This window comes from Dermacentor albipictus, chromosome 2, assembly GCF_038994185.2.
Source record: "Dermacentor albipictus isolate Rhodes 1998 colony chromosome 2, USDA_Dalb.pri_finalv2, whole genome shotgun sequence".
Classification (NCBI taxonomy): domain Eukaryota; kingdom Metazoa; phylum Arthropoda; class Arachnida; order Ixodida; family Ixodidae; genus Dermacentor; species Dermacentor albipictus.
Window position 1 is genome coordinate 2,861,359 of NC_091822.1, and position 15,660 is coordinate 2,877,018.

At 47.1% G+C, this 15,660-nt stretch overlaps 1 protein-coding gene across 2 annotated transcripts in view; it reads right to left on the bottom strand.

The window, feature by feature from the left end:
- Positions 1 to 15,660, bottom strand: part of LOC135921113 (uncharacterized) — a 203,144-nt gene that overhangs the window by 88,933 nt on the left and 98,551 nt on the right. For both annotated transcript variants that reach the window (XM_065455436.1, XM_065455435.1), the window contains exon 7: positions 6,225 to 6,506. In XM_065455436.1, the coding sequence (XP_065311508.1) occupies positions 6,225 to 6,506 (282 nt within the window). The remainder of the gene's footprint in view (positions 1 to 6,224; positions 6,507 to 15,660) is intronic.

The following is a 15,660-nucleotide window of genomic DNA, read 5'->3' on the forward strand; positions in this document are numbered from 1 at the left end:
TTGATAATTTGAAAGTAGCGACACTCTCCTCCTCACGGCGCTATCCTCCTCGATTCTCCTCGCCCGCCGGCTGCGCACGGCACGCTATTCCTCCTGGTCTCCCGCGGACGGGCCGCAGGATTCTATGGAGGCGTGTTATTTTGGGCCAGTTGCGCGCCCCGGTAGGGTTGAAAATTTTGAGAAATGCTAATAACAGCATCGATAACGCTGGAGGCAACGTTTATGAGGAGGTTGGTTTTTCTGAAAGCCATATGAATGGGATATACCGAGGTAAAGGGAGCTTTGAGGCGAGTTCTATACTCCACACAATTTTTGAGCCACATGATCAGATGCTTTACTTCATGCGTATGATCTAGTATTGCTTGTGACACATCCCTTTGTGTGTGGCTTATTAAGTGAAAGCGTTAGACCTCTGTTTCAAGGTCCCGTTGTGAGCTACAGAAAATATCATGTGACCGAAGGAAGGCGGGAAGCGAACCAAAGCATGTGCAGCTGCGTATAAGAGATGATTAATGATTAGCAAAGTAATGATTGATTAGTGATTGGATTAAGATAAATTCGGGTGTATTAAGGAGGTTTAAGGTGGATTAAAGTCGATGAAGGCGCATTAGGGTGAATGAAGTAGATGAAGGTGCGTTGAGGTGCATTAAGGACGATTATTGTGGATTAGGGTGGATTAAAGTGCATGAAGAAGGATAAGGGTGGATTAAGAAGGATTAAGGTCTATTAAGGAGGATTATGGTTGGATAGGGTGAATTAGAGTGGATGAAGGAGGATTAGGGTGCATTGAGGAGGATAGGTGTACTAAGGTAGATTAATGTAGATTCGGGTGGATTAAGGTGAATTAAGGATGATTCTAGTGGATTAGGGTGGATTAAAGTGGATGAGGGAGCATTAAGGTTGATTAAGGAGGATTAAAGTGCATTAAGGATGCTTAGAGTAGATTAAGGTCGATGAAGGGTGGATTAGGGTGCATTAAGGAGTAGTTTTGTGGATTGGATGGATCAAAGTATATGAAGGTGGATTAAGGTCGATGAATGTGGATTCGGTGGATTAACGTGCATTAGGAGTATTATGATAGACTAATCGGCCTTAATACTCAGTGACCCCTAATTCAGCTTAGTACACCCTAATCCACCTTATTACAACCTAATCAACCTACACCATCCCTAATGCACCTTAGCCTATCCTATATGATCTTAATCCTCCTTTATCAATACTAATCCATCATAATCCGCCTTAATCCTCCTTCATACACCTTAATGCTTATTCATGCACGTTAATCCAACTTATTCCTGCTTAATAGTCCCAATCTACCTTAATACACCCTAATCCACCTCTATCAAACATAATCCAGCTCCATGGTTCATAATCCACTTTAATCTACCCTAATCCACACTGGCCGGTCTTAATCCTCTTTTATTACCCCTAATTCACCTTAATCCATATTATCCGGCCTTAATCTTCCTTTACCCACCTTAATCCTCCCTAATCCTCGTTCATGTACCCTAATCCGCCCTAATCGGCTTTAATACCCTTTCATCAATCCTTCACCTTAATCCACATAATCCGCCTTAGTCCTCCTCCACCCACCTTAACCTTTATTCATGCATCTTAATCCTTCTTATTGCACAATCCTCCCTAATCCACCTTATGTCAATCACTAATGATTCATTAATTAACTTGGGTAATCATTCTCTTATAGAGGGGTGGACATGCGTTGGGTCTCCTCTGGCCTTCCTTGGGTCATGTGAAACTTCCAGTTTACAACACGACCTTGACACACAGAGATCTAAAGGCTTTCGCCTTAAAGCTTTTAAAAAATTCAATGTTGACAAGCTAACGCTCATCACCTGCAATACCACGGGTATACTTGCCACTAATTTTTTTAGGGCGCAAAGCATAATCTATAATGCTGCACTTCATTGAATAACAACAGTTAGCGACGTGCGAGGTGATGGAGCCGCCCCAGAATATTAAGCATACCTAGGAGAACCGTAACAAAAACGCTGGTGAGCAGGCCGGAAGAACGAAAAAAAATATAACATTACGGGATGCTTTGCTACGAGCTATAAGAAAGAAGCCTCAGATCGCAAACAACGCTGTTCTTTGTCGGAACAAAGTTCTTTCGGCCAATGGCATGCAGCCACTGCTTCCTGCACAAGCCGTCACGCTTTCCTTGTGGCATCATAAAAACGGCATAACCATCTTCAGGCTTCTTGCTGCAGTTATATGCGCAACAGCCCGGCATAGCGCCAGCACATGGAGCAGGAAACACAGCGTACAACGTTCGCCACGCCGAGCTAAAGCGCCGAGCCAGCCGTGCTCAGGAGGAAAATGGCGCGAACGAAAAAGCAAAACACAAACAAAACTCAAGATCCGCGCGTTTCCAAGGGCAACGGCAGGGAGACCAATCGTCGTGCAGAAAAACGGGGGCAAAACTGGTTGCCGCGGGGGGAACGCGCAAGGGGCGAGGAGGAGGCGAGGAGGTCGCGCGGCGGCGGCAGAGTTCAAAGAGTGTCGCGACTTTCAAATCATCAAGGGACTTTAATGGCGCTACCTTGGAAATTATAGAGGGACCTTAGCATGTGCAGGATGGTGGCGCCATCTCTTGAACCTTCTTGTAAAAATTTTGAAAGCGACATGCTTTGGGGCCTTTGGGGGCACCGTCTAGGTAGGGTGGCTAGATTCTAGCCACCCTAGTCTAGGTGGGCCGACGGCTCGTAGCTTTGCGTGCGCCATCTTCTCAGTTCGAGGTGAAGCGATAAACAGCACGAAGCTCACTTCGTTCTCTGCTGCTGCCGCGAATCTTCACGCCAGCCTCTCGACCAGGGAGTGTCCGCGGTCATCGAGTGTGAAGTGTTCGCCTGTGCGCGTCGACACCGTGCTGGGTCACACGGTAGAGTACGCGAGTGCTTACAGCGGGGCGTTCTACTGCGGCGGCTGGTGCGTGTGGCGCGGCCGCGCGAGCCCCGTCTCGAAAGCGATCTGCGATCGGGGTCGATCGAGGGCGATGCGCACCGAGGGCCGATAAAGGCGTGTGTGCTACAACGCGCCTGCGCGTCACCCGCCTTCTCGAGGTCCCTATCGCACTCCTCTGACCTCGAATTTACGTAAACACCAACCCAAGAATCGCGCAGCAACTAATGGCGTTGTTTAAAAAGTCCAATATACGCTCTCCTAGTTTATGAGAGGTCACTTTCATTTGCTTTCGAAGCGATAGCATTGCCTGCATCGAGCGTTTTTTTCTTATCTCACTGGCTGACAAGAGGAGAGCAGCCCCCTCAAATGTAGAGGGTTTCAATAGGGCCGAGCGAGCGCAGTGAAAGTATATAAACGGGTTAGGAGGGTGATGCTGGCGTCTGTGATTCGTCCGCTTCCCTTTAGCTTGCCGTGGCTGGTCGAAGGTCGAGGCGGCGTGCAACGGAAGGTTAAAAATGCCGCTAAAAGGATTCTTCGTAAAGAAGAGCCGGCAGAGCGATGTCGTATACGTACCAAAAGTGTTTGATAACAATATGCTGCCATACAAGAAGCTTTATTATACGCAAATAAATTGATGGATCCCTACAGCTCCAAGTAGCGAGTTCTAGAGCGATCCGCGGGCAGCAATCTTCTATTCCTTTCAGAACGGGGCCGTCCACGGCTATTCGGAAAAAAATTCAGTTTTGTTCGGCGCACTATTGCATCTTTAATGCGTATATGTCAATATTACGGGGTGAGTTCTCGCGGTTTTGTGATGTCGCGTGAAAGACAGGAGATGTAGGCGCAGCCCCAAAACTTTTCACCATAGCAGAGGGCTACTGACGAGAAAGGCAGGGAATAAGAAATAATTTTCTATTTCTTTGGTCTAATGATGCGTAATCGATAGGCACATGTCATATCAGATGGGTGGCCCAACAACTTTTTAACGGTGGTGGGCCCCCCGCGACTGTTAAAGAGTTTTCGCCTCCGCCTCTTATTGCTTATTCCATTTATTGCAGAATTGCGATATAAAATATTCGAATAGATTTACGTCATAGCTCCCTGGAATGCGTTTTGCCACTTCTGCGTGTTAGTTACACGTGTCCCTTTTTAGAGGAGTACAGGGTGTTGTCAGCGTTCGAGAGGCTACGAAAAGCCACACCTGTCCAACCGATCAATATTACATTACTGTCAATAATCACCGGGCTAGGAGCAAACTGCAGCCTTCTCACTTTACCAAGGTCAACGCACACGAAACTTATTCAGAGTGTTAATTCTGTTGGGGTGACATTGCGAAACGCGCGCTCTGTGCGAAACTTTAGAACTTGCAAGCAATTTGACGAAACCACCCAATCCGTAGAAGCACGTTTTCGAAAGTTGTGTTTCAAACGTTGGGTTATGCTCGGAGGTGGTGAGAACCTGTTTGACACTTGCAGCATAATAGTAGCATTCATTGCTGGCGCGGCTACTCCGATTCTCTTATCACGCCTCTCTTTCGGCTTGTCGGGCAATTAACGCACGTCACCGCAGCTGAAGTGTATGCGAGTTGTGCATTTACTTCTGAAGTAGAAGCCTCAGCTCAGGTGCTCCCGGGAAAGTTAGGCGTGGGCGCATAGTTTCGAATACGAATCAAACATTAAGCATGGACTTTTCGTATTTGTATTCGAAAATGAACCATTCAGTATTTTAGAGCATGGAAACAAACCAAGTATTTCGCAAGAACTGAGTGTTAAAGCCGGCGTGCTGTTCTTCATCGTCGATCAGAAGTGAACCAAGGGCAAACGTTTTCGAAACCGACGCCGCTACGCGCGGACGCAGAAGAGGACGGCGAAAATAAAGTCGGGCGGAGCGTGCTCGCGGCGAAGCACGGCGTTCCAACAAGAACCTGCCACTCTGGCCCTGGCGCTTCACTGCAACCTCTCGGTTCGCAAGAAAGCAATGGTGAAGCAAAACGGGCAATGCAAGCTCTGTTTTCGGTTTCGCGGCAGAAGTCGATCTGCATGAAAACCTGTGATGTTTGCTTGTAGCCGGTATTTTGGTGTTTCTTGGAGAGTTTAATCTTTTACGCTACATCCAGTCAAGTTTTTCTTGGAACGGGCCGTTTCAGATGTGTCTACGGCACACAAATCCTTGAGCAACTTTTTTTTTTGTTTTCAATATTTTTGATCTTTGTCTAACAACAACTTATTTCGAATTTTTTGAAACCTGCCGCAAGCAAAAGCCTGCGGCAACCAAGTTCTAAAGACATTGAGAGGTTATTTCTTATGTTGTTCTATTGACAATTAGTGATTTTGTGCGTGTAAAACTGATGCTAATTGTCCGTTATAGTAGGCTTTCACTAGCTAGTACTTCCGTGGTATATAATTTTAGCAAAACAAATTTTCCTGCTATAAATAAGTGTATCTGCATTTGACTATCCGATATTCAATTCGCAATTTGATACTTACTATTATTATTAGTACAATTTCATATCCGCCCAGCTCCACTTAAAGTACACGGGAATGGAGAAATAGTATTTCTCGGCAACCACTATACCGCACTAAAGTTTGTTGCACTAAACAGAAATTCTTAAAATTTATTCACTATAGGAAGCATATTTCTAATCAAGTTCAATAATGCTTTATAAAAATTGGTGAAACTGCAAATTTTCACAAAACGAGTTGATTAATCAAGTTCGCAACTCATTCGTAATGCAACCATTCGGCAAACTGCATGAAATAGAAGATCTAAAGCACACAGAAATGAAATATTATACACCGCTCTCAAATATGGCAATAATTTGTAATTAGGACTTTTGTAAAACCCTTGCAAATATTGTAAAAAATTCACCTAAGTTGTAAATTCGTGTATGCAATTGGTCAACCTTATAGGCACGAAAGGGTGCAGTTTGCAGAACTGCATTGATTTTTGGGGGTGGGGTGAAGGGGGCGGGGGTGAGGCGCGGATTTCTAAATTCCGTTGTTCTAATAATTTGAAAACTATATATTTCAGCCAATATATGCAAACATTTATGGGGCATAAATTGAAATTCTGCTTCTTACAGTCAAAACAAATTTAGGCTCTTCTCTAAGATACCAAATATTTTACTTAATTTAGTCCAGCGGTTGTTCGATGCAAGCCTTCCTGCGCTACGTGAGAATTGGGAGTAGGTTGCGAGCTTCGCCTTAGCGTGAAACAACGGCCACTGAGTCGCTTGCATCGCGTGGCGTCCGCTGCCGCCGGCCAGCAGAGCGCTCCGTGCTTGGTTGGCTACTGGAACGCACCTCCTTCTGGATGGAGAAGATGGCGCGGTAGACGGTGTTTCCCGTCTCGAAGACGAACAGCGTCATAAGGGAGGAGACGTCGCCGGTGAGCTGCTCGTCAACAAACACGCTGAGCAGGTTTGGCTGCAGGGCCTCGGGTCGGTGCTCCGAGGGGAAACGCAGCGTGCGCGCCCACTGCCACAAGCCGATCTCGCGGTCCATGCGCTCGTGGGCCTCGATGGAGGCGCGCAGCACGGACACGTTGGCTTCCTGAAGCCGAGACTGCCAGTCCTCCGGCAGGCCCTGCGCCAACCAACGACCACCAAACACGGGCAGCTCTTTCTCCGTATATACTGCCACGCGCCAATGGTCTCTGGCTCACTGCTCTCGTTTCTAGATCGGCCGCAAGGCAGTGTGACAGCTTTACGGTGACAACTACCCAGACGTGCGAGTAAGCAGAACCCCGAGGGTTTCTTGTGACACTGAAGGAAGAGTGAAAGAAAATTTATTGGCATCTGTACTGAAACTCTCACTGGGTGACTCTGCGCCTTATGTGGCTCACCCAGCACAGACTCAGTGTCCTGGGAATTTTCTAGACCACTTCTTTTGTTGAGCACGGGACACACTGACAAAAGTTTAGCTCAACTTTGTAGGACTGACGTTCTTTAACGTGCGTGAAAATATCAGCACAAGGACGATTTTGCTGCGTCTAGTAAATGGAACCACCAATTTGCGTTACCACGCACAAAGGCAGCTTGCGCATCGGGGCAAGTATAGGGACTTCTTGGAGCGTCCCTACGTCGTGCGTGTTCGACGACAGGAGAGAGCCAGGGCGGAGCTAATGGCGGAACAGGAGCCAGCCGAGATGGTGAAGCTGGTGAGCGCCCGCCAACGCTCTAAGGGACGCTCGCGCTCTAGGAGGCGCTCCAGGTCGAGGCAGCGCCATCGTCTGGGACTACAACGACCGGGAGCCGATCCATTTCTAGGGAGGCGCGGGTGCGCTTTCCTGCAGCTGGTGGAGGCGGCGGCGCAGCTGGAAGCCACACCACCTGGGCTAACAAGGTCAAGGGCGGCATCAGCGCCGGCCGAGCGTGCAAGCAGCGCCAGGAGCATGTGGATGGTAATAGGGATAGGGATCGGATTGCGCAATTGGAGAGAGAAAATCGTAGCTTAAAAGCAGCTATTGATGGGCTTATCAAAGAGATAGCTGAACTTAGGAACGGCATATCTTATTCTGTTATAGCGCAAGCTTGACACGGACAAAAGAAGGCACATCTGACACACACAGCGCTAACTTGTCAGATGTGCCTTCTGTTGTCCGTGTCATGCTTGTGGTATAACAAAATAAGATATGCCGTACCAACAAGCCCCTATTGCTATCCCTAGGAACGGCTTACCTTCCGGTAACAGCGGTAGCTTAGGCAGGCTAGGATACATGATGACTCGGTTGAGGTACCGAGGTCTGTGGAGGTCCCAGAAGAGAACATGGCTGACAAGGAGACGCCTGCTCCGAAAAAGAGCGCCCTATCCTCGATGGTGCGGATTCAGGACGAAATTGGTTCCGAGCTTAAAGCAATCATGGCAACATTGCATGAAAGTGTAAATCATATTATTAGTAGACTGGAGCGAATAGAAGAGCGGGAAAATGTCACGAATCAGAGTTTAGGCAAAATTGAAATATACCTAAACAAGATGCCGGTCCGTGTCATAGAGCGGGAGTGCACTCGGCAGCTAGCCCAGCAGGGTAAGTCGCCAAGTGGACTTGACCTCAAAACTAGTTCACCAAATTTCCGTGATCAAGACGTCTCTATTGAATAGTTCATTTAGTATTTGGCAGTGGAATTGTAGGGGTTCAATCATAAGAAAGCGTCTCTACAACAGTTTGTTAGAACGCATGGTGTGAAACCTCAAGTTATCATGACCCGCCGTGGTGGCTCAGTGGCTATGGTGTTAGGCTGCTGAGCACGAGGTCGCGGGATCGAATCCTGGCCACGGCGGCCGCATTTCGATGGGGGCGAAATGCGAAAACACCCGTGTACTTAGATTTAGGTGCACGTTAAAGAACCCCAGGTGGTCAAAATTTCCGGAGTCCCCCACTACGGCGTGCCTCATAATCAGAAAGTGGTTTTGGCTCGTAAAATCCCATATATTATTATTGTTATCATGTTACAGGAAACACTGACGCCTAACGTGACTCTAACGGATTTCAAAGCGGAAGTTAAGGATAATGAACAGGGCAGAGGACTTGCTACTCTCATTAATAGTAGGTTGGCGTTTATTGGACATGGTCTTCACATGGCGGATTGCAAGATTGACTATATTATGGTGGAGGTAATTTTAGGTCGGCGAAGGTCATGTCAGAGGAGCGTTTACCTGCTTAACCTGTACAGTAGCCCCCGGGACACGAAGCATAATTTCAAATCTCTCTTGACCAAGGCAACCAATCTGGCTAAGGATGCACCGTTGCTTATTGGAGGGGACTTCAATGCACCATATAATGTTTGGAAGTATGTTTATAGCACTATTAAGGGGGAGAGACTATCGCAGCAGGCACTAGACTTTAATTTCTGATTACAGACCCTTCGTATCCCACCAGATGTGGCACGTCGACATGTAGAGATTTGACACCTGATCTCACTTTTGTTCGGGGGATGGTGGATTCGTCCTGGTCCAACTCTAATATGGATTTTGGTAGTGATCATTACATGCTTATGTTACTTTGGTAGTGGCTAATAAAAAGGAGCGCACATTCAGGATGGTTGACTGGGATGTATTTAGGAAACGAAGAGCGCAGAGAATCGAAGATGAGGAAAATGAGTTGCCTTTGGAACAGTGGACTAGTCAGCCTAAAAGTGACGTTGAGGCATCCACTAAAGAGGTTCAGACCGATATTGAGACGGAGCACATGGATAGTCCAGTAAAGTGGAAAGTTGGGCTAGTTGGTGAGTGATCATCATACCTTGCTGGTGAAGCAGCGCACTGACACGGACACAGCGAAGACATCGCGCAGCGAGTGTCGTCTTTTCCTGTTTGTCTTCACTGTGTCCGTGTCAGTGCGCTGCTTCACCAGCAAGGTATGATGACATGGATGGTCGCCTGGCGCATTTGTTGGAAGCGAAGCAGTCGATGCTAGCGAGATGGAAAGGTCAGAGATCGAATAGAAGGCTTAGAAAGCGTATAGCAGTGGTTAATCAGGAAATTGAAGACCATTGTCGGGTACTGTGCAATCAGCAATGGGATGAAGTATGAAATTCTATTGATGGTCGCATTAAGAGGGGAGGCGCCTGGAGTGTGCTCAGACATTTACTAGATAAGGCAAACACTAAATTTAATCAGAGGACTGTGATGGGTAAGCTGGTTCATAAAGAGTGTCGGGAATCCAAAGAGCAGGAGTTGCTGAAGGATTTGGCTGAGAGATACCTTCCGTTGGAGACCTGGCACGATACACCCGATGCAATTTTGGAATATAGTGGGGACGAAACTGCAGCTATGGATGAGGAATTTACGGAAAATGACATAAGGATGGCGCTGCAAAATCTTAATGGTCGATCGGCATCAGGGCCGGATGGCATTACGAATAATATGTTACGTAATTTAGACGACGGGTCAATTGATTTTCTTACGCGGGAGATCAATTGCCGATGGAAGGAAGGCTCTTTCCCGGAAGAGTGGAAACTTGGAACTACTGTTCTGATACCCAAACCGGGGAAGGCGATAGGGCTTGAAAATCTCAGACCCATTTCCCTGACATCGTGTTTGGGAAATGTCGCTGAGCATGTCATTTTAAATAGGCTAACGCGTTATGTTGGGGGCAATGGGGTCTTTCCGCACTCGATGATAGGATTTCGGCCCGCCCTCTCGACTCAGGATGCTATGATTGGGATTAAACATCAGCTCCTTGACCAGCAGACAAGGGATACTAAGGCACTAATTGGACCTGATGTGGAAAAAGCTTTCAATAAAATCCGACATTCTTTCATTCTACGGGTGCTATCGGAGTTGAATATGGGGCAGAGGCTTTTCCATTTTCTCAAGGCTTTCCTTATGGATAGAAGGACACGTCTCAGGTTTCGGGAGATAAAGTCGGAAGTCTTTAAATTGGGTTGCTGTGGTACTCCGCAGGGATCCGTATGTTATTCTCGCCTATGTTATTCAATCTGGCGGTGTCGAAGTTGGTTAATACACTGGAAATTGTCCAGGATATTGGCTATTCTATCTACGCGGATGACATTACTATATGGAGTGTCGGTGGTAGTGATGGAGAGCTTGACGCTAGGCTGCAGAAGGTGATGAAGCTTATGGATGAGTATCTGGGTCCCATGGGGCTCAAGTGCTCCACTAAAAAGTCGGAGTGTTTGATCTTCAAATCTAAGAAGCTAGGTCGTAGGCTGAAGGGTTGGGTACCGGAAGTTGAGCCTTGCATTAGAATTCATACTAGGGAAGGGTTGGTGATACCCAAAGTTGAAGCAACCAGGGTCCTCGGCCTTGTACTTGAAGCGCACAGATCGAACATTAGAACCATTCAGCGTATCACCAAGAAGACGGAGGAGGCCATAAGACTTATAAGAAGGATCTCTAATAAGCATCGGGGTTTAGGAGGAGAAGGTGCGATGCGCTTAGTTCACGCATTTATTATGTGTCACTTCTCGTATGTGGCAGCTATGCTAAATTAGAACAGGGGGAGAAAAATAAATTGGAAGCATTAATCAGAAAAGCCGTGAAGGCTGCGCTTCGTCTGCCTATGACTGCGTCAAACGATATGTTGTTACGACGGGGTTGGCATAATACTTTAGATAAAATTGCCGAGGCTCAGCCTATTGCACAGAGAGAGTGGTTGCTAGGTACACCAGTGGGTAGGTATATTTTAGAGTGAATTGAAGAATCGGTGGCTGTGTCGCACGATAGGGCGCCCCTACACGAGTTGAACGTGAACCTTAGGGCAAATATGGTTCGTCCGTTTCCGCGGAATGTGCACCCCGTGCACAATGTAAGGAGGCGGGTCGCGAGAGCTAGGGCTTTGTTGCGAGAGGCAAAGGATCAGAAAGAGGAGTCTGCGTTTGTTGACGCTGCATGGATTAATGGTAAAAAAATTGGAAGCTTATCAAAGTTAAGCCCAGTGGATGCTTCGCATCCACTGGGCTTAACCTTAGCGTATCCTTAGCGTTTGGAGGCATCTTGACCGCATACACGCCCGGCGCAAAGATGCTGGCGCGGTTGCGGGCACAGAGACTGACGCGACGGCGGGCGCGCGCCGCTTCATCCCTGGCGTGACGTCACATATCACGTTATGCAGCGATGGTGGCGCCGCCGCCGCGTCGCGTGCGACGGCGCGAACCGAAGCGTGGAGGCCTCCGCCGGGCTACGTCCGACGGCGCGATATGAGGCCCCATCTGCAGCCGGTGTGACGTCATGTCACGTGACCTACTTGAAGGTCACTTGAAGGTCAATGGTGGCCACCGCCGGGAGGCGACCGACGGCGCGATATGAGGCCCCATCTGCAGCCTGTATGACGTCATGTCACGTGACTCCACTTCAGGGTCAATGATGTCCACCGCCGGGCGTCGCGCGAAGGCCCGAAACCTACGTTAATATGCTTCGCGTAAAACGCTTATCTGGCGGTGGTGGTAGACGGCAAAGGGTGCGTTAGAATGCCGCTTCCATTTATACGAAAGATCCGGGGGTTGCCGAACAGGTGGCTATTGCTCTAGCACTAATTGATTTAAGAAGAATTTTAGTGTTTAGTGACTCGCGATCTGCGATTAAAGCCTTCTCGAGAGGACTTGTTGCGAAACTGGCTAAGAGACTGCTGCAGGGTAGGGATATCACTTCGCATACAGTTACTCCATTCCCGGCGCACATGTGGGCAGTGGAGGGATGCCCGCGTAACCTCAACGAGGTGGCGCACAGGGAGGCATGAGGATTAGTTTGCCGTGAAGGGGCTGGATCTCCCGCTCCTGAGTACAGGGACCAACTGCTAACCTACAACGAAATCACTAAGCTCTAGTATTTGGGGCGCAGGGCATTCCCCCTGCCACATTCTATATTAACGCTTCTGCAGACACGAACGTACCCTAACGTGGTCATTATGAATACAAATAATCCGGACTGCGGGGGTTCAGTCTATTGTAGTAAGTGTGGGGGTTTGTTCAATTTAGAACACATGCTTTGGCGCTGCTTGGCGTTGACCGGTAATGGTTCTCGAGGTGAACAGTGGTGGCAGCGTATGCTGCACACTGCATACTGCAGTGCTGGCGGACCAACTCAGGGCTGTCCAGAGGGCCCGTGTGACCGCAGAGCGGCTCGGCCTCTCTGTACCGACATGGGAGCAGCCCGCATCAGTCCCAGACTGATCCCTCAGGACCTAAATAAAGTTCTTCATACCATACCATACAAGTAGGAGAGTGGCAAGAGTTGTCACCGAGCTCTGCGCAACAGCTGTTCTTGCACATGTGGCACTCGAGCGATAAGACAAACGGTTTCAAGTTCCTTTATCTTGCCTCATCGTAGGGCTATGTTTCTCTTGGGTTTGGAATTGCGGAGCCACTTAACAGTAACGAGTGTCCCCATGAATGGTTAGACGATGGCAGTTGCCCCGCACGCTAAGGCGTCGAAGCTCTTAAGTTATCGCAGGAAATGATACTTAAGGTGATTTTTGAAGATTTCAAGAGAAGTACACGATTGTATAGTTGACGGTAATTCATTCCAAAGCAAAGAAGCATATACAGTGCCAAAAAGCGAGCACGTCCTGTGCTACCGGGGCTTAGCGGAGAGACGAGAACTAGGAGTCGGATTCCTGAATAATAAGAATATAGCTGGTAACATACAGGAATTCCATAGCATTAAAGAGAAGGTGGCAGGTCTTGTTGTGAACCTAATAACAGGTACAAAATGAAGGTTGTACAGGTCTACGCCCCTACATCTAGACATGATAACCAGGAAGTCGAAAGCTTCTATTAAGACGTGGAATCGGCGATGGGTAGAGTGAAAACAAAATACACTATACTGATGGGCGACTTCAATGCCAAGGTAGGCAAGAAGCAGGCTGGAGACAAGGCAGTGGGGGAATATGGCATAGGCACTAGGGATAGCAGGGGAGAGTTATTAGTAGAGTTTGCGGAACAGAACAATATGCGGATAATGAATACATTCTTTGGCAAGCGGGATAGCTGAAAGTGGACGTGGAGGAGCCCGTATGGCGAGACCAGAAATGAAATAGGCTTTATACTCTGCGCTAACCCTGGCATCATACAAGATGTGGACGTGCACAGCAAGGTCCGCTGCAGTGACCATAACATGGTAAGAACTCGCATTAGCATAGACCTGAGGAGGGAACGGAAGAAATTGGTACATAAGAAGCCGATCAATGAGTTAGCGGTAAGAGGGAAAATGGAGGAATTCCAGATCAAGCTACAGAACAGGTATTCGGCTTTATCTCAGGAAGAGGACCTATATAATTAGTGTTGAAGCAATGAACGACAATCTTGTGGGCATCATTAAGGAGTGTGCAATAGATGTCGGTGATAGCTTGCTGGTGACACCAGTAAGCTATCGCAGGAGACGAAGGATCTGATCAAGAGACGCCAATGTATGAAAGCGTCTAACCCTACAGCTAGAATAGAACTGGCAGAACTTTCGAATTTAATCAACAAGCGTAAGACAGCTGACATAAGGAAGTACAATATGGATAGAATTGAACATGCTCCTATGAACGGAGGAAGCCTAACAGCAGTGAATAAGAAACTAGGAATTGGCAAGAATCAGATGTATGCGTTAAGGGACAAAGGCGGCGATGTCATTATTAATACGGATGAGATAGTTCAGTGGCTGAGGAGTTCTATAGAGATTTATACAGTACCAGTGGCACCCACGACGATAATGGAATAGAGAATAGTCTAGAGGAATTCGAAATCCCACGGGTAACGCCGGAAGAAGTAAAGAAAGCCTTGGGAGCTATGCAAAGGGGGAAGGCAGCTGGGGAGGATCAGGTAACAGCAGATTTGTTGAAGGATGGTGGGCAGATTGTTCTAGAGAAACTGGCCACTCTGTATACGCAATGCCTCATGACCTCGAGCGTACCGGAATCTTGGAAGAACGCTAACATAATCCTAATCCATAAGAAAGGGGACGCCAAAGACTTGAAAATTATAAACCGGTCAGCTTACTGTAAGTTGCCCACAAACTATTTACTAAGGTACTACTTAAATTGAGGATGACGCAACGAGCTATGGAAGGAAGAATGATGGGTGTAACGTTAAGGGATAAGAAAAGAGCAGATTGGGTGAGGGAACAAACGCGAGTTAATGACGACTTAGTTGAAATCAAGAAAAAGAAATGGCATGGGTAAGACATGTAATGAGGAGGGAAGATAACCGATGGTCATTAAGGGTTACGGCAGGATTCCAAGGGAAGGGAAGCGTAGCAGCGAGGCGGCAGAAAGTTAGGTGGGCGGGTGAGATTAAGAAGTTTGCTGGGACGACATGGCCACAATTAGTACACCGGGGTCGTTGGAGAAGTATGAGAGAGGCCTCTGCCCTGCAGAGGGCGTAACCAGGCTGATGATGATGATGATGATGATGATGATGATGATTTCAAAAAGAAATTGCAGCGAAGGAAGATGTTTTTTTGCCGTAATTGGTATGAATCATGGGTAACAAGAAATGGTTGTTAGCCGGAAATCTGGTTATTTTTTTATTCTGCAAAAGGGCAACTACAATAAACGGAAACGTAAGGTTATTATGAAGCAACTTGTGGAGTAAGACGAGTGTGTTAAATTGGGACAAATTATTAATAGGCAAGATATTATATGCGCGAAGTAACAAAGATTGGATGGAGCTGGAAGCGATAATGCGTATTGACTGATTTTCGATATGTTGAATTGTTGATAAGTGACAAGAGTACGTGTTGCCCAATATGCCTAATTAGTGTCACTATGAATGAACGCATAATACAACGCTAGCAGAGCCTCACGAGAAAAAAAAGGGGGCGAGTTTTTATTAATGCACGTATACTAAACGGAGCCTTGTTCTTGAGGTGTTGGAAGTGAGAGCGAAAGGTAAGGTTAGGGTCAAGATGAATGCCAAGAAAAGTGACATCGGTGCTAACGGGAATTGAATGAATTCCAAGCTTTACTTCAGGAATAGAAGTTCAGACCCTTTGATCACTTTTGAATAACATAAATTTAGTTTTTAGAGGATTAAGAACTAAGTGATTGTTGCTACACTATATTATAGTGTTACTTAATGCAATATTTAACTTAGAAGTTAGTGTAGCAACAGATTTGTCAGATGAAGATATGGTTGTGGCATCTGCGTATAAAATACAATGAACGTAGTAGGTGGACTTAAGAGAATCCGGAAGATCATTAATATATAGAAGGAAAAGCAAAGGGCCCAGAACTGATCCCTGTGGTGCGCCTTCGTTAGTACATTTTGTTGCTCAGAAAGTATTTGCTGCATGT